Source organism: Lagenorhynchus albirostris, chromosome 5 (genome assembly GCF_949774975.1).
Source record: "Lagenorhynchus albirostris chromosome 5, mLagAlb1.1, whole genome shotgun sequence".
Taxonomy (NCBI): domain Eukaryota; kingdom Metazoa; phylum Chordata; class Mammalia; order Artiodactyla; family Delphinidae; genus Lagenorhynchus; species Lagenorhynchus albirostris.
The window spans coordinates 70,364,495-70,384,065 of record NC_083099.1 but is presented as its reverse complement, the minus strand read 5'-3'; the positions used below and the strand labels follow the sequence as shown (position 1 = coordinate 70,384,065).

The following is a 19,571-nucleotide window of genomic DNA, read 5'->3' as shown; positions in this document are numbered from 1 at the left end:
AGAGCCCTGACTGATATAGATAAAGAGGTTACTTGCAGCACAATATATCCAGTTTATCATTTAAATTAAGTGACTCACAAAAAAATCTCATCCATATCCGTATAGACCGTTATTCTCCAAGTAACATTTTCTACTCAACGTGGAAAAAAAATTTAAGTGACTTACATGAACTGTAAGCTCTAAGGGGACACGAATTTTTGCTTTGTTCAATGCTGTATTCCCAGTGCCTAGAACAGTGCCTGACACATAATAGAAGTTCAAGAAATACTTGCTGAAAGAATGAAGGAATAAAAAAGATTGCTTTATGGAAAATACCACTTTTGGCTATGTAGTAGGGTTCAACTTGCCCTTACATACTTTGGCTCTTGTGCTGACATATATGGCAGAAAAGATCCTAGTCCTGCCATCCGGTGTGTTCCCATAGGCAGTCACATGCATTCTTTGTGTCAATGCATCATCTTTTTTACCTGAATGATTAAGATTTTGATCTGGTAGAATTCTGAACTCCCTCCTACCCTTCTTTAATACCTGTGATTTGCATGTATGGCTATAATATCGTTAATTTTGCATCTATTTTTGTTATCATACACATTTGAATATTATTTATTATGTGTTGATTGCTATTTCTTTCATGGCTCATCATGGTATCATCAATTACTACCTGAAATTTAGAAATTTGCTCTTCTCCAAAGTACCTAAAGAAAACTTCAGCCTAGATTTCTGGGACCAGACTTCTTTTATATCTTGGTTGTAAAGAAATAAAAAGCCTCCTTAAGGCTTTTTGCCAAAACCACAATTCCTTGTCTTCAAGCGCTTTATAAACCGGCTATAAAGGCCCATGTACACATTCATCCTGCACCTGAGCTTCAGAACATCAAACCTTTGCTTCTAATTTTAGGGTCAGAAAATTATTTTATAACTGTTCTGCAGCCTCTTGTAAATACTTCCTAGGGTACTTTCTTTGGGTACCTTTGTTTCCTCTCATCTTGAAGGGAAAATTTCCAGAGTCTGAACATACCTGCTGAGCCCTGGCTGGTCCCTCAGAGTCCAGAGGCCATCTATCTGTGCTTCAGGGCCAAGCTGCTGAGTGAGTTTCCACAGCAGGCTTTGCTCTATCCCGCCCCCCAACAGAGAATAAGAGGCTATTAGCCAAGACATGCCAAGGAGGGGTTCTCCATGCACTTATAGATTCTCCTCTCTTGATTTCAGGTTAATTCTTTTAAAGCTAGGAACCTCAACAAAATTCTTAGGACATCCAACTATGGAGTGTCCAACTGTGCAGGGAATGACTGGGGAAACATAAACAAACAAAATGTGCTAGAAATTGTACTGAGCACAAGATTGCTTTGCTTGTCTTTTCCTGTCAGAGTCACAGTCTCAGAACGTCACAGCTGGATGACACCTTATTCTATTCATTTACACTTGAGGAAAAGGAGTTTCAGAGAAGAGGAGAGGATTTTCCTCTGATCATGGAACTAACTAACGGCAAAATCCAGATTCGCATCTGTCTCCTGACTTCTGGCCCTTTGCTTTTATATGAATGTATTTATCCATAATGTGTATCTATATGGCTCCACCACCCCCCCGCAAAAATTCTGAGGCACAATAAGGTGCGCATAACTCACATTCGCAGGGTAGTTTAAATAGACATGATTCATCAGAAATTAAATAGAGAAAGGGGGCTGTGGGGTTTTTTCTGTTCTTTTTTTATATTCCTTTCCTTTTTTGCCCGTTTTTTTGTTTGTTTTTGTTTGTTTGTTTGTTTGTTTGTTTTTGCGGTACGCGGGCCTCTCACTGTTGTGGCCTCTCCCGTTGCGGAGCACAGGCTCCGGACGCGCAGGCTCAGTGGCCATGGCTCACGGGCGCAGGCGCTCCGCGGCACGTGGGATCTTTCCGGAGCGGGGCACGAACCCACGTCCCCTGCATCGGCAGGCGGACTCTCAACCACTGCGCCACCAGGGAAGCCCCCCTGTTTTCTTTTGTTTTTCCACTAGATGATGTAGAAGCACTGGATAATTATTTAAGAGGTTTGAGGGTTTTTTCTTTTTCTGCTTAGAAACTACTAACAGGGAAAGTAGAATGAGAAAACATGGTCCAGGAAGTATATTTATGGTTGTGTGTGATAATGTTGTCAGAGCTGAAGGAGTGTCAGCATTTTCCTTAAATGCCCTCTCTCCAGGTTTTGCAACTTGGAATTTAAAATGAGCTTTGGACCACAGCTAAACACGCTGGGTCTCGGACAAAGGAAGACAACCCCTTCTGTTCATGTACTGCGCTGGGCATAGTTGAAGGGAAAAAAAAGCCAAAGTTTTCAAATAAACTTGTTACAGTGCAGGGCTTAGAGAATCGTTTTTTGACAAGCTTTAGAAAACAAAACAGGCATCATTACCATTCCCAGCTCAATTTTACAGGTCCGCTCAGAGAGCCAGCTTCTGTCATTATACGATGTATGTAAATAAATGTGTTCAAGGAAATCCCTTTCTTTTCTTTTCACTGAGAGCTTCTCTGAGTGTGAATTTGGGTGTGGAATTTGTGTTTGATGTGTGGGACAGGTGTCTATACCAACAGAATTTCTTTGTAGGTGGTGGAATGAAATTGCCCGCTAGATTGGACAGTAGGAAAGCCAGAAACAACGAAATCTATGGATATTTTAAGCCGAGAAAAAGAAAGACACAATCCTTTATGTTGGGAACTTATGTGAAAATGGATATAAAACACCTTGTGTTCAGGGTGCAGAATATAGTTCTGTTTTGAGGTGGATCCTTACAGGAAACTGAGTTCTCAGTTATTGCATTAATTGAAAAAGTATCACAGTCTTAGGTTCTCAGAGCTGAAAGGCACCTCAGGGGTCAAAGCCTATGCTCCTTAGCAACTCGGTGACCTCTTCTGGTGTAACCCTGACAGATGGGTACAGGGCTCTCTGAACACCACCCGTGATGGGGAGTTTACTAATTCAGAAGGCAGCATATTCTGTGCAGAGCGGCTCACGTGGATAGAAAATGCTTCTGTATCCTGAGCTGGAGCCTGCATTTCTGTAACTGCCACCCATCTCTCCTGGTTCCATCCCCTGTAGCCACCCAGAAATAATATAAATTAATTTCCCCTGTGACACACTTCATTTAATTGCTCACAGCAAACCAAACCGAACGTCTCCAGTCTTCACTGATAAGGTATTGTGCACCCTCCCCCCCGCCGTCAGTACCTGACCCAGCACCCAAGGTACATACAAGACAGGATATGGATTGGTGTAGCGGACCCAGAGCCTGGCCTTTTGGCAAGTTCAAGGGCTAAACGGGGATTGCTAAGAGGGGTCCCACAGTTTCCCCAGAACAGTGGATGAGGTTAAGTCATTTGTAAAGAAATAGGATTTCTAGGGCAATTATTCCATTTGCTTTTTCTTGCCTGATGTGTGGAGGTCAAGTAGACTTAAGTTTCCCCAAAAGAAGGACATATTGAATATTTAGACTTAATTTTTTGTAAGTTATTTTGTCATAAAATTTATTCAACGAAGGGCCTTCGCTCAGACTTTAGAAGACAGAGAAGAAAAGGTTTTTTTTGCCACGATGGAACTTGAGCTTTGGGAGCTGATTGTGTATGCGAAATGCTAGGTCAAGTGTAAAGCTTTCAAAAGTGAGGGAAGAGATATGGGAACATATGTATATGTATAACTGATTCACTTTGTTATAAAGCAGAAACTAGCACACCAGTGTAAAGCAATTCTTCTCCAATAAAGATGTAAAAAATAAAAGAGATTGTTGGTGTTTTTCTGGAGGCTTAGTGGTTGCTGATAACAGCGCCAGGGAAGTTTGATGGAGAGAACCTGGGTTGTAAATCAAAGACCTGAGTTTGGGGCCTGAGCCAGCCACACGGTTCATTCATTTACTTTCTCCTTTATCAGACTTGTATTGAACGCTTACTGTGTGCCAGACACATTGGTGATCAAGAGAGACATAGTCTCTGCCCACATAGAACGTGCACCTTTGTGAGGGAGACAGACAAGTTATGAGGCAGCTACAACAAAGTGATAGAGTTAAAGGCAATGAGTCTATAAGGAGCCTCCAGGACCTACATGGGTGTGGGGAGGGGGCGTAAGATGTTCAGGAAAAGCCCTTAGCAGGAGATGATGTCTAAATAGAGAGCTGACAGACAACAATTAGATGATTTCACAAACATCACCATCTCTCTGAGCCTCAGTTTCTTATCTCTAAAATTGGAATAATAATCACAATCCGGACCAACCTGCTTTATTCAGTAGGAGGTTGTGAGGATAAACAGATTTATGTGATAAGTGCTTTGAACCGGAAAGTGTTCCATCCTTGGAAGGAAGACAATTGTTAATAATTGTTATCAGATATTGTTATCTCCCATCCTAGAGTCCATTTTCTTCTTTCCACAGGTACAGATTTGGCTTCCTGGGGCACAGCAGGAGCAGAGAATAAAAGGACAGATTTGGGTGATTTATATGCAGTTTCTGCACAGCTAGACCACCTAGGTCCCCAGGGGCTATTAGGGCACAGGGTTCAAGGAGAGGGTGAAACGAGCCCCCATGAACCATGTGAGTGTCAGAGGGGTGGGGCTTCACTCTGGGGTCACCTTGTTAGAACTGAATAGACTAAGTCATGACTTATCCACCCTGCTCTGGGGACCTCACTAACAATTCACTGGCCTAATCTCACAAGAGGTAAAATTAGCAGCTTACCCCAGATGGGGTCATGTGCACCTGAAGGACTTTGTGAGATACCCAGGAAATTCAGCCCTGGTCTGGATTACTACCTATTAGTGGCAAAAAGCTGTAGCTAAGTAATTCCAAATGTCAGCAATTCCTGATATATCGAAATTTAAACTTTCAAGATCAATGAGTCCGTTTTGCCCAAGGACCACTCTCCTCTTGTTTTTATTACGATTCTGGTCCAATTTCCTAGTATTTTCCACAACCCTCTGGTGGCCTGGAAACATAAGAAATACTTACTAAATTTGAATTTAGTATGAGAAATAGAACAGCATTGCCTCTACTATATAGGCAGGCCTCTCCTTTGCTGTGTCCAGTTCTCCTATCTCAAAGTGAAGGCGGTGGATGGAATTTATCCCCCAAGTCCCTTCTGCTGTCAACATTCCACATGTCTGTGGTGTTTGCCTCTCTTTTTCCTGCCTACATTTTCAAATCATAAGAAGCTCGGGCTACCTCCCCTGGTTAGACTTCTATTGAAAATGGAACTGCCCAAGAAAGCCAGATCTTGTAGCCTGGGCTGCTCTCAGACCAAAGAATCTTTGTTTAAAATTATATTTTGTTAATCCATCATGTGGGTGTGGAGCTTACTATTTTTAATGCATGGGCTGCACAGCCCAGTTATTCATGGCTGAGAGTTTGCCACAGAACTTGAGAGCCATATTTAAAAACAAACAGCCTCAGAGAAGCAGGCAGAAGGCTTCTCTCACAAGCTCATACAATTTGGGTGTGGGAAAGTAAGGGGCCAAGTTCTGCCTCTAAGTGGGACAGCAGTTTGGAAAGGCAGTGAGTTTCTTTGGTCTGTTTGATGCCACACAAGCAAGTAAAGGAACGACCTACCTTAGTGCTTATTTAGATGGTACACTCCATTGACCTTTCCTGAGTCATCTGTCAAAACTCTAGAAACCTGCACTTTTATCACAAGTCCGAGACACTCTTTAGTATCTTCTAATAATTTTCTCTTTCTCTTTCTCTTCACCTTCCTCTCCATTTCCCTTCTTTCTCTTAGGCCATATAACATACACAAGGAAAAATAAAAGGCACACAAATAGAAACATTTCATTATACTTAAGCAGAAATACCTACATTTATAAGAACTCAAGTGATTGTTGGGAAACCATAGATAGCTTGCATTGAGATATTTAATTGTAGCAAAAATCAACTAAATGTTGACTTCCTGGACTTTGAGAGATGGTATTAATTTGTTCATTCATTCATTCATTCAAACACATTAGTTAAGGTCATAAGATGAGCCAGGAAATGTATTAAATGTGGTGTTTACAAAGGTGAAGAGACAGCACTCCCCCTTGAGGAGTTCACAGTCTACTAGGTTAAAAAGTCTCCCAAAAGGGGACTCTCACTATGAGAACCGTCCTGTGACTGGTCATTGGCCCTGTTACTGCATTAATTTGGAAGGATGTTAGACGGAAGCTGGCCATGTAAAGTGGTCTGGACCTTCTGAGAGCTTTCATTCTGCTATACAGCCTAATGAAGGGAGGCTACCCAGTCAGTGATGGGTTTTTCTTACAGCTTAAGTAATTCCAATTTGGTGGATGAACCAATCTTTGGCAAAAACAAGATACTTCAAAAGAGATCTTTTCTTTTGGTTCTGTGGATTGTGAAGAACATCCAAATCTTTTAAAACTAATTATTTTAAATTAGAAGAGTAATACAAGCACATGTAAAGAATTGTAGAAAGGGAGTAATACAAAATAACCAGTCACTCATAGGTAATCACTGTTGAAAGTTTCTCTCTTTAACTCTTATCGTAGTTACCATTACAATTTCTGCCTATTGGTTTATCAACTTTGGGTAACATCTATTGACTCCTCACCATGGGATATGAAGTATTAAGTGCAATTGCAATATCATTCACATCCCATCTTCCACAACATTCTCAGTTTTTGTTAGCTATATTTAATTATTACAAAGAATATCTTTGTAATTTTAATACCTCTACTTCTTGATTTATTGAAATTAGACTTCTATTTATTTCCTGCTATGTCTGTTTTATGATTATGATGTTTTTGGTATTTAGTTTGTAATTTGATTAAAAAAAGTTTTACACCAAAAAAAAAAAAAAAGTTTCCTAAAAGACCAATTCAGGAAATTACGGTCTGATCCTCTTTCCCTATTTTGACAATTGGACAAGGGATATTTATATCATCTTATCAGAGTTGTATAAGAGCATATAAAAGGTATTTAGTTTACTATTCAGGACATTCTCCAAATACACAGACTCACTGAAGGTCAGTGATTCATAGAATTCAGATCTGGCTGATGGAAAGTAAACAGAAAATGTAGAAGAACAGAGAGACCATTTGTTGACTCCCTCATTCAAAACATCCAAAACCCAGGGCTGAGGCACAATAAGGCACAATTCCTGCTAACTACTTGTTTTATCTGTATGAATACAAGTGTCACAAGGGAGGAGCATTGCCTCATTCACACTTTTGGAAATTAACAAAGAAAAAGTGTCTTGACTTTTTTGCCTGAATTCTTTCAAACTGTATTAGGTTGGAGGTTGTTGCTTGCATGGGTGAACTAGAATCATTCTGATCCATGAAATGACTGTGCCGCAGCCAGCTGTCTCACAGATGCCTACCATTGATCATGAGAGAAGTACTGACAGATGGGAGTGGATGGATTTGTGTTGGAGTTCCGACCGCTTGCATAGCTTATCCCACTGCCCAGTTAATGGTAATACCCTCTCAGATGAGAAGTCAGGGCAGCATAGCAGACCTGCAAAAGCCAGAGTTTTAAGTAGCTCCCTCATCAGTGCACCAGCGTTCATGTGGACATGTATCCTTCCTCTTTAATACTGAGTAGGTAAGAAAGCTTGTTTCGAAGAGAAGGAAACCAAAAGCAAAAGAAATTAACTGGTTATGCCAAAGTTCTTCACTCATCACTTGGTTCAATAAACATTGAGGACCTTCCTGCAGCGACAAATCTGAAGATGAGTAAGGTGTAGTTCTTATCCTAGGGAAGCTCATAGTTTGAAACTTGCATTAACAATGATAAAGTAGGGTCAAAATTCATCAGAGGCATATGGAAGTTTCTGAAAGGGTGCAGTGGAGGTTCTAAGGAGGAAAATGTTGCCATCAGCTTGGTGGAGGGTCTTAGGGAAGGCTTTCGAAAAATGCATGTGATGGAATTGGCTTTGGTACAAAGTTGGGAAGGGAGTAAAGAGGAGAAAAATCCAGGAGGATGTCAATACCCAGATCTGTGTTTTGTAAAAATCACCATGGCAACAATGTGGATCGGTTGGAAAGAGGAAAGAGTTGAGTTTATAACAACAACAATAGTAGCAGCTAACATTTAATTAAATGTTTATTATGTCAGGCATTGCACTTAGTGCTTGACCCACTTTATTTAATGTAATCCTTGAAACAACATATGAGACAGGAATTATCATCTCCATTTTATAGGGAAAGGCACGACAGAGCCTGGACGAACAAAAGAGTTTGTATTATTGGCCATGAGAACCCAGGTAAGAAAAAGCTTTTATCTTATATCAGGGACTGTGGGATAGAGATGAGTTGGATTTTGGAGAATTAGGGAGGAAGATAACCTTTTTTTCTAAGAACAAATAGGTCTCCTTAGTGTCTGAGTCAAAAACCTCATAACCACTGAGAACACGTCTGAGATCCTATTCTGTCTAAAGGACCATGACTTAGTAAAATCTGCCTTGTCAAGTGAGTATGACTCCATCTCAGGAACCATGTCCTTTGGCTTATCCCTGTCCACTGAGATTCTGGCACTCTGCCTGGCAAATAGTGGACGCTCGAATTGTATTTGCTGTAGGAGAGAATTTTCACCTGTCATTCAACATTCATTGGAACCTGGGGCAATTCATTGTTCTTCCCCCTCCCCCACACCTACCCTTGAGTTTTCCTATCTTTATATTGGAGGGGGCTGAACCGCATTAAGTCATTGTATGTTAAGTTTAATAGGCTGTTATCCAGGAAAAATTAATTACCTCGGGCAAAGGTTGGGATACTTTAGTGGCTAATGGGCGTGTCTATACGGGACGGGGTGGGCACTGTCTCTTTTTTTTTTTGATACGCTTAATCATATCATATTTGGCAATCTGTGCAGAAATGGCAGAAGATTGGTTTATATTCCTTAAGGCAGGTTCCTTCACCACCTAAAGTCTTTGGAGTTCTAGAGATGGAAACGCTCCCATAGGGATGCCCTCGCCCAGGACACCGCCCTTAAAATCAGACAGAGGAAGGCTCCCTTCATGAACGCGCTTGGCAAGCCCTGCCCCCAAAAGGGGTGGAGGTAGAGAAAGAATAGGTCTACACCTCTCTCGTCTGCCCGAGTACAGATTGGCAAGTGGCATAGGCGCGCAGACCTCTGCCATTTATTTATTTTTCTTTCCACTGGGTGCGCTGTCCCTTTAAATGGGGGACGCTGGTGCTGGCTCCGTAACACCGGAGCCGGCAGCTTGTTGATTTCAGAGCTGGTGAATTTCACATTGTTTCCACTTCACTTTCCTCGCCCGGGGGAGGCTCGGGTTGGCTCTACAACCGCTACCGCAGTTGCCAGCTAGGTCCAGGGGAGGGCAGAGACCTGCAGCATCTGGGCGGGCGTGGGGCCGCAGGGAAGGGTGTCGGGGCCACACACGCACTCTCGCTGCAGTCCAGATCCTTCTGAAGCCCGGACGCCCGGAGCGCACCGAGCCGGAACCGCCCGCCTAGACGCCCGCCCGCCAGCCCGCCCACGGGCCGGGGTCACAGCCAGGGAGCCGGCGAGGGGAGGAGACCCAGGGGGGCTGGGTGGGGGGGCGGGGGTGGGTGCTGCCGCCGCCGCCGCCGCCGCGGAGCTGCTACTCTGCGCGTTTTGTATGAAGATGGCGGCTCCCACCGCCAGCAAGGCAGCCTCCCTGGGCTGTAACAACAAGCCTGCGTTCCCGGAGCTGGATTTCAGGTCGGGAGCTCGGGTGGAGGAATTGAACAAACTCATCCAAGAATTCACGAAGCACGACCAGCGGGAATATGACGACCAGAGAGCACTGGAGATTCACACAGCCAAGGATTTCATCTTTTCCATGCTGGGTAAGGAGGAAAAAGAGGGAGGGATGTGTGTGTGTGTGTGTGTGTGTGTTTGTGAGTGTGTGTGTGTGTGAGATGGGAAGCGGGGTAAAGAACCCATTCCCCCTTCTCGCGCGCTCTTTCCTTCTTGATTTTCTTCCCGGAGCCGCCGGGTGCCTGGGGTATAACCCATCTCTGTTCCGCCTCTTCCCTTCTTTCTCCGCGGCAACCTGAGCTGCCTTCCCTCCCCTCCCTACTATACTTTGTGCCGGGTCCCTTTTCCACCCCAGTTCGCTGGCTCTTTTGTTAATTTCTCACCGACGGGGGCCTGGAAGGCAGGTGAAGTGTTCGTGGTGAAACGTCTCACTGTTTGGGGGAAGCCCCTGGAAGCCGCGCGGTCCAGGTGAGAACCGGCTGCGCCTTTCAATTAAGGGATTTGTCTCCAAAGACAAGGACCTGCTCCTTCCCAACGCCGAGTCTCCGGTCCTCTCCAGAGCTCGGGGCGCGGAGACAGCCTGGGGCTCTGGCTCGGCGCCGGAGCGACAAGTTGCTCTCTAGTCTCGCTTGCGGCGCGGCGCTGTCAAGCCGGGCCCCCGGTGGCCAAACTTGTTGGGTGTTCCCTGGTAACCCGCTCGAGTAGGCTGGGCGCAGGGAGTTCCTGCAACTTTGATTTGCAAGTAGATTTCCCCTCGAAGCGGTCGGAAGCATTTCCGGTGCTTCTCCGGGCTTCTTGCTGAGCTCGGAATTACTAATTCCCAGCTCGAAAACGACCACGCTCAGATCTCTGACCCCGAGGAGCGCCAGCCCCTTCCTCTTTGTGTGCTGTCTATGCACCGGCCGAGAGAGGTGTCCTGGGTTTCGAACCCCGGCGACGTCCGGGTTTAGAATAATGCCCCTCCCACCCCACCCCCCCAGCCTGGCACCTACAGTTCCTTACACAACTGAATGTTGTGTAAAGGAAAATAATTGAGTCAGGCCGGGGAGACCGAACCCCTCCCCAAGTGTCCTGTCGTTCGGATTAGTGCTGTGAGTGTCCGCTGCTGGGAGCCTCTAGCGTAGGTTGCGGCTCCACCAGTGCAACTCTGCCTGAATGCAGTACGTGGCCTGGCGGTGAACTCTCCGCAGAACTGGGACTCCAGTGTAGCGCTGCCCCACCGCGTGTCTCTGTGCGCTCGACAAATACATTCGTAGGCAATTTTCCAGGTAGTGGGAAATTTAATTGAAATAGGTCTTGGACCACAGAGGAAGACTGAGCTTTTGCCTTCCTCCTGCCGTCTACTTGGATTTCAGCCGGCTGTCTGCTGTCCTTGCTGGTTCTATCATCGGGTATTTTCTCTCGGTTTGCTTCCTCCCCACAGCCCAGGTTGGGGGTAATACAAATTGTACGTGTGCCGGCGGTGGGTAGTAACGCTTTGGGAAGTTCGATGAAGCATGTTAAAACTTGAGGCTGGATTTTACTTTTTGCTCCACACTCCCCAAGTGTATCCAAGGTTGTGTATGGGGTTGAAAAGCTCTCCATTGAGAGATTCGACCCTTCAACTAATATTGAATTAAATGTGGTGTGTGTGTGCGCGCGCGCGCGCGCGCGTGCGTGTTTAAATAACTCCCTAACCTTGCGGTGGGAAGCTTACAAGCTTACAAAGCTTTCAGATCTGAAAACCAGCACAGTGATTGTCAGAAGGGTGGGGATACACAGAGAAGGCTCAGGGCAAGTTATTTAAGTTGCTTAATCATGTCCTTTCTCTTTGACGTATATAATGGAAGTCTGCCATTGTGTTGTTGTAGCGCCGGCCTCAATTCCAATGTCTCCTGTCCTAGGTCGTTCACTAGGAAAAGGTGCTCGGTCACCATCAGTCAGGATAGTCATGGAACAGAAAATGGGAGGCTGTGGGGAGGGGTAAGTTTAAGTGCCCAGCTCATGAGGAAGTCCTGTGCTAACCTACCACGGCTGATAACGCTGATTTCTCAAAGCCTTTACGAAGGGTGAATTACTGCGGGTGCTTAATTTATTTTGTGTTTAATGTCATGAGTGGCATGGTGTTGACAGGTAAACGAAATTCCCTTTTATTCATTTTTACCCAGTTGATCTTGCGAGAGAAGTCTTTCTTGCCCCCTGGGAATTTGATATTTCCACCTGCGGGAGAGAAAATTCAGGAGAATGTTGTTTAAGCCTCTTGCCCCTCTGGACACTAGCAGGCAGATGGCGAAATGAGCTTGCCTGTGTGTGGTGCTGCATTCATTTGCGAGTTGCTTGCTTTCCTTTAATGAGGCGCTGGCTGCTCTAGACAAGTGAAGGTTTGGCGACAGCAAGGGTCCCTGTGTGGATTTACTTTTCCTAAAGGGGATTTTCGCTTGGCTTGAAAAAACAAAATCTCTTTTTGTGCACTTTGTTTCACTTGCCGCAGTCCACAGTCTTTCATGAATATGCGAATGATGTGTCTTAATGACCCTCAGCTTGTTAAGGTGTTAACAGGGGTGGCACCAGGCCCTTATTTCTGGGAGCTTCTGGGGGGTGGGTGTGAGTCCTCCTGGCTTTGTTCTGCTTCTGTCTGAGCGGCACCTGAGGATTGTCGACAGCCTGAAAACATTATCCCCTCACACAGAACGAAATGGCAGAGGAGTTTGGTGCAAACCTCTTTAATGGAGCTGTGGATAACGCTACCTCTGTTTTTAGGCAGCTGGCAGGGGCAGCCACTTTGTGCATGAGATTGTTAGCCTGGACTAAAGCCCCCGCCCACCAGCTTCCCAGATCCTTTTTGTTTTATCGAGATCGGAGGCAACTTTACTACGCAGAATGGCGAAGTTGTGGTAGGCTGTTGTCATAAACGGTGACCCGTCAGCACTGGGAAACTCCACTGTCCTATCAAAACAGGGGTCTGCCTAGTCTGTGGAGTTGATCTGAGCCTGCTACTGGTCACCCAGCTGTCCATGGTCTGTCCTGGCCTTCTCTGCTTGTCCGGAGATTCTGATTCCTTTGGAGGCAGGTATTTGCGGGAGTCATCTAGACTCACTATTTATTTCTCTACACCTTGGTCTTTTAGGAGAATGATTGCTGTTATTATCTAGTTAATATGTGAGAGCCCAGATTGTGGGAGAGGCTGGCAGTGCATAATAAACACCATTTATCAGAATTCAGGGAAATTGCCAGAGTTCATTAATATTTTAATAATATTTGGTATTTGCATAATGTCTCTGCCAGCTCTTTTGTTATCTTCATTCCCTGGTGAGGTCGAATGAAGACTGGTTGTGTCCCCATTGAACAGATGCAGAACAGGGGTTATGAAGAAGCTAGAAGAGCCAGGAAGAAATAAGAAGTCACTTCCCCTTCAGTCCAAATGGTTGGTACCATGGTGTGGTCATTAGAGTAGTTATCACTTACTGACTGACTTCTCTGTTCCAGGAACTTCACACAACCTTAGGAGTGGTATTGCTTTCCCATTACACAGACGAGGAGATTGAAATTTACTAGGGTTAAGAATCATCCAGGGTCCCATGGCTAATAAATGGAAGAGATGTTGCTAAAACTCTCTTGGCCCGATTCTAAGTCTTCTTCTATCAAGAACTGAGGTATTAAATCCAGAGGAGGGGCTTTGTTTAAAAAAAAAACATTGTCTCTCGTTTCAGAATTTGTTTCTGCTTTCAGCTGTATTAGGGTAATCCAATCAGCATTTGACACGAGTTCTGGAGCAGTCTGAGTTGGAGTATTTTATTCCGTAGAAAGATCATTCGTTTGAATGAATTTCAGGTTAAGACACTGATGGTCATTAGAATAAAATGTTAAAATCTATAGTTCCTGTCTCAGTCTGCCTCTTGCTGGCTAGGTGGTCTTAGGTTTTTCATCCATTAAACACAGATAATAGTATTTTCGTCTATTAAACATGGAATAATAGTAATGCACTGTTTCAGAATTATGTGTGTGAATATGAAGTTATTTTGTAAACTGACAAGGAATGTATATATGATTTTATTATTTATTTAAAGAAATGGGCATTGTTAGAAAATCTAGTGAACTTACACTGGAACTATTTCTGCAGCTTCCTATCAGAAAGACTATAGAGAATGATTAGAGGTGACCTAGGAGAATATAGGCTCTGGCTGGAGAGGGCATGATTAATTCCAAGCCACATTGCCATTTGTTAAGTTCATACTGTATGCTGGCCCTTGTGCTAGCTACTTTGCATAAATATATTCATGTAATTTTCTTCCAGAAACTTTTTAAGGATACATCCCATCATGCCTGTTTTAGAGGTGCAGTAGGTGGTGTTAATCCCCCTTTAAAGATGAAACACTGAGGCTCAAAGAGGTCAAGTACTTATGCCAAGATCATACGGAGTTTGAGTTTGAACCCAAGTATTCCTGACTCGAAAGCTCATGTTCCTTCCACTGTGTGGGCAATCAGTTTCTATCACTCTTGGGCCAGACAACCAAAAAGGCCCCACCCCATGGGGAATGCTATACTCAGTACCCTGCTTAGCCTGCACGAGCAGAGATGGTCTCTTTTGGTCTGTCTTTCTTACTTTCGTGCGTTCAACAAATATTTACTGAATGTTATACTGTTTGCCAAGCAGTATGTAGGGTCCTAAGGATAAAATAATGAGCAGAAACTTTAATTCATATGAGCCTGTGGAGACCCCTCCCTCTTCTGCTTTGCCCATCAACTTTAAGAGAATAGTTTGCTGACTCTTGTCTCCTTTCAGGCCCATGGTTGTGGTGTTTCTGAGTGCTGTCGGAAACTACCATATTTTTTAGGTACTTTCTATATCTACAGACTAGGCCATTTTGAAGCCCTGTCTTTCGAGTGTTTGAATGTCACTTTTCCTTAACGAATTCATCCAGCAATCTTTACTGAGGGAATTTATTGTGAATCTTTGCTTTGTGGGCCTCCAAGTCTTGGTACGTTCCTTAGTGTTCTGGTCACTAATGTGCTGTGGTATCTGTATAATGGACATCATCTTTGAAGTCTGTTCCAGCTCTGAAAACATTATGCATCTGGGGCAGGGAAGTCCCTCTGAACATTTATTTTTGCTTCTGGTTTGAGTTGGTTTCAATTCTCCCTCCGTGGTTCTGGGCGTTTGCTGCCCTTCATGACAGAAGAGCCCTGGAACCATTGATGATCCCTGGTCTTGCTATGATGCCTTGTTGGGCCACCCATTGGATAATGCATTGCTTGTGATTAGACTGGGTCCCTTTTGTATTCACAGAAACAGTGGAGTCTCTCATGTCAAACTAGGAATTTGTCCTTGAATGTTAGCTCTTTAGATTCTCCTGGAGCTTTTTAACAATTTGGAACCTCTGGTCCTGTTTTAGACCTATTGAATCCGAATCCCTAGAGATCCCCAAACTGGCTGCTCAGCACGCTGACATTGTGTCCCGTGTTAGGCGTGATGTTGTTCGTTCCCTGTCCAGTAGAGCTGCTTGTGCACACAATGAGCTGATCCCAGTTGACTTTTGAGACTAGAACTGGGCTGCTGCGTCTAATGAGCAGATATGTCCGCTGGCTTCTGGTAAAGCTGGAGTCCTTCCCCCTGGGACAGAGACAGGGAGGCATAGTGATTGAGATGATTATTAGAATGTTTCCTCTGTGTCAGAGGTTGTAATAGGGTTTCCCATCATTGGATCTTTTCCCAAGGACACCATAACCCTTTGAGGTAAAGAAGAATGGAGAACTCTAGGATTAGAAAAATTCAGGAATTTGTCCAAGTTTACTAGCAAGTAAGTGGTATAGCTGGGACTTAACCAAGGTCAGGCTGATGGAAAACCCTTGCTTTCAACAGTGATACTATTCTGCCTTCTAGAGGGGCAGGAGAACTGGATTCTAGCCCCAACTCCTCCAGTTAACTTGCTCTGTGATTTTGGGCAAGTCACTTAACAGACTCTTGAGTCTCAGAGTCTGAATATGTAAGTTGGGGCAAATAATTATGCCTACCTCCTGTGTTCAGATGCATTCAGTTCTGAAGATGAAGGTACAAAAGAAGGACATTTCTGAGTTCTAGTAAAGCTCTGTTTTGTACTGTGTGGAATGTGTGTTACCCTAAGTCACCTAACCTTTTTTGGGCCTTTTTTTGGCCCACTTTCCAATTGTAGAAAATACAAAGAAGAAAGTAAAATCACCTCCAAATTCTAATTACTGTTAATACTTGATGTACATTTTTTCTGGACGTCTGTGTTTATAAAACACGCTTACGGGCTTCCCTGATGGTGCAGTGGTTGAGAGTCCACCTGCCGATGCAGGGGACACGGGTTCGTGCCCCGGTCCGGGAAGATCCCACATGCCGCGGAACGGCTGGGCCCGTGAGCCATGGCCGCTGAGCCTGTGCGTCCGGAGCCTGTGCTCCGCAACGGGAGAGGCCACAACAGTGAGAGGCCCGCGTACCGCAAAAAAAACAAAAAAACAAAAAACCACGCTTACACCCACTCATACTTACATGCTTGCAGTTTTACGTACATAATCCTATTGGATATGTAGGGGTTTTTTTAGTAAATTTATCAATGTGCTGTCATCTACTGCACTTTTGGAAAGGAGCTATAACCTGTGTTAAGATGTTTTCTTGCTTCTTTCATTCATCTTTTATTTCAAAAGAAGATACTGTTCTGGAACTTAGAGCACATTCTGTGGTTTAATGGTTGGGGAATGAAGAACCTTCTTCTTGGTGACTTCTGAGGGTTTGGCCATCTCCTTTCAATGCCATCTCCTATTTGTGTCTTTGCATGTTCTACGTGGTCTCATAACATTACCCGAATTTCTCACTTTCTTCTTTTGCTTGGGCTGTTTTCTCTATCAGGATTTCTTAACCTGGGTCCATGGAAACAAAAACTTGGAATCTGTGAACTTGATTGGGGAAAAAGTACCTCTTTATTTTTATTGACCGCTAACTGCAATATTGCATTTCCTTTCATTATAAAAGTAGGTAACAAACCACAGTAGTATTAGCAGTACCTCTGTTTTTTGCTTTTGTTGCCAATAGAAATCACAGATATTTTCACTTCACATTACAGATATTACAGACATCTCAAAAAGCTATTCACTGCTGCTTTGAAATTATGGTAGATGTTAGACTTGCTGCTAGATTTTATTGAATGCATTATACTCTATCACAAATTTGTTTTTTAACTGCATTTTGTGTTTTAATACCAATTTTCTTTGAAGTCCTGTGTAATTTTATCATTCATTTAAATATACTTGTGTTTTTTGCAGGGGTCGCCAGGCTTTTCCAGCCTGTCAAGACATCTGTGTCACAGAAGCAGTTAAGAGTCTCAGCATTCTGACATCTCATCTCTGCTTTGTTTTCTTCTCCCAGCTCAAATGCCACTTGACTCATGAAGCTTTCCTATATCTCTCCAAGGAGAAAAATTTCCCTTCCCTCTGTGTTCTCCTAACACCTGGTCCTCTTTCATAGCCCTTACCACATGTTCCCCACGCTGTAGGCTGAATAATCCCTGCTCATTTACCTTCGCAGCGCCCAGTGGGCTTACGTAAACAGTAGGTGCCAACAGAGTGTTACGTGACTTCATGCATTTTAAAAGAGCCTTTCTGTGCACAGCTTCTGATTTCAGGCTCTATTTAAGGCATGAGCGCTTTCTGACATTGTCTCTTTATGGTTGCTCCCCTCATTAAGCCATATTCTGTCATCGTCTCTGGAGTCAAGAAAATCTTGATCTGATCTCCTCATGTGGTAGGGGAGTTCTTTCCTAGATTCCAATAATAACATCCTTAAGACTTATCATAGGGCAGTTTAAGAAATGTCCCAATTAATTTGCCGTAGCTTGTTGACCAAGAGTGGCAAACCGTGACTTGTGGGAAATCCCCCTTTCTTGAAGACCCTGACTTTTCTTCCCTGGGCATCCAGGGTACTTGCGAACCTCCTGCACTCCCACACCTGGGGCTTTAAAGGATGCATAGAAAGCATAAGTCACCTTTCTCATGAAGGTGTTCCTTGTGCTTACCAGTCAACCTCCAGGTGTTTGGATGCCTATTCTGGCATCCTAATTGCAGCAATTATTTATGATTATAAGCTAATTTGCCATCAATACTTTATCTTTGTGCAGTGCTTTATAGATTCAATACATATTAGCATCTGATACGGTGTGGTATTATTCTTTGGACCAGCCTTTGAGAAAGGACCTAGTAACCCCCATTTACAGATGGGAATACTGAGACTCTGGGAGGTGATACGACTTAGTTGGAGGTTATAGAGTAGGTTGTAGAACAGGACTCAACCCAGATCTCCGGTGTCTTCTGCTCCAGCATATAGCCTGCAAAGAGCTTATGGCTTTTCTACCCAGATATCTTTCATGGTTGCTGGGGTGAGTGTGTGTTCCCAGACCAGGCAAGGGTAGCAGCTTTCATACCTCTCTGGCTTTTCTACTCTCTACTGGGCCAAGGGTACACAGTGGGTAAGGCTGGCTGAGGGCGGCATGGCTCAGTACATACCCTGTAGGCACGCATTCTCCATGTCTGTTTGTTAGCCTCGCGTATCTGAGGGCCTGTGACAGCATTCACAATGGACTTGGGTGACTACTTGCCAGCTGAGCGATCTCTTTAAGGACAGTTCATAATTATGCCATTATGTGGGGCCCTGTCTCCAGGAAACAGCTATCTGTTTTTCGTCCACTTAAGTGCCTTTTCATGAATTCCCTCTGCACAAGATAAAGAGACAGATCACTAGGGACAGCGCTGCTATGAATAAAGCTGGCACGGGGAGCTGTTGTTCAGGTTGTTTATTTTTTTTCCCTCAACACAGGAAGACTTGATTAATACTTGTGAGTTAAGTCAGTAGTGGGAGTTGGTGTAAGGCTTGTTGAGGTTTTTGTTTCTTCTAATGAGTATTTGAATATTTACAGTGTGCATAGAATTGAGTATTCATTCATGAATTCATAAAATTCATTCAACATATGTTGGAGTGCCTACCATGAACTAGTGTAATTACTGTGGTGAAGATCCTGTATTGTAAGAGTACAGAGTGGTGAGTTAGAGAAGCAAGGTCACTACCTCATTAAGACTTATGTTCTCTGGGGAATTCAGCAGGATTTAAGCACATGAGTAAATAGGGATGTGCGCTTAAAAAAAAAAAAAAAGCACAGACCCTTATGATGGAAGGTCGGGTAGGATGGAGTGAAGAGTGATAGAGAAGGCCTCTCTGAAGCAGAGACATTTGAACTGGAAAGATAAGAAGGACCTGGCCACCTGAAGACTGATGGAAGTGTATTCAAGTAGGTAGAACATCATGTGCAAAGGCCCTGGGGTGGGTCCATTTGAAAGCAGCTTTCAAGGCTGCTTTAAATTATAGCAAGTCTGATTTGGTCTCTACGAGGAGGAATGGTCTATGTTTGGATTAGGCCCACAGTGGAAGGAATGGGCTGCCTGCCTTGGAATATAGCGAGTTTCCTGCAGGTGGAGGTTTTCCAAGTGGGGCCACCCTTTGGCTAGGCTCTTGTTGATAGCATTCAGGGACTGGAGGAGAGGGAGACAGTGTAGAAAGGTTGGGTTACAGATCCTCAAAAGGCCCTTTGTAGCCATGTAATTCTCTGATTTCACCTCTGATAGCCCTAAGCTAACAACAGTGAATTCTGTATTAGATGGTTTATGCATCAAACTGCAGTTTTCATGGGAAAATGATAAACCTGTATTTTTTCATCTGGACTTCCACAGTGTACAAAATACTTCCATAGGCATAATCTAGTTTTGACTTCTCACAACAACCATATAGAGTAGGTATTATTATTGTCTCTGTTTTAACATAGGAAGAAACCCGTGGTCAAGAGAAGTAACTCACTCAAGGTCACTGAATGGTTGAGGTGGAATCAAATTG

At 43.9% G+C, this 19,571-nt stretch overlaps 1 protein-coding gene across 1 annotated transcript in view; it reads left to right on the top strand.

Annotated features, from left to right (window-relative positions):
* The first annotated feature begins 9,539 nt into the window (after window positions 1-9,539).
* The window catches only part of MB21D2 (Mab-21 domain containing 2), a 105,158-nt gene continuing 95,126 nt past the window's right edge, over window positions 9,540-19,571 (top strand). The window contains exon 1 of the mRNA XM_060149281.1: window positions 9,540-9,786. Coding sequence (XP_060005264.1) covers window positions 9,576-9,786 — 211 coding nt within the window. The 5' untranslated portion in view covers window positions 9,540-9,575. The remainder of the gene's footprint in view (window positions 9,787-19,571) is intronic.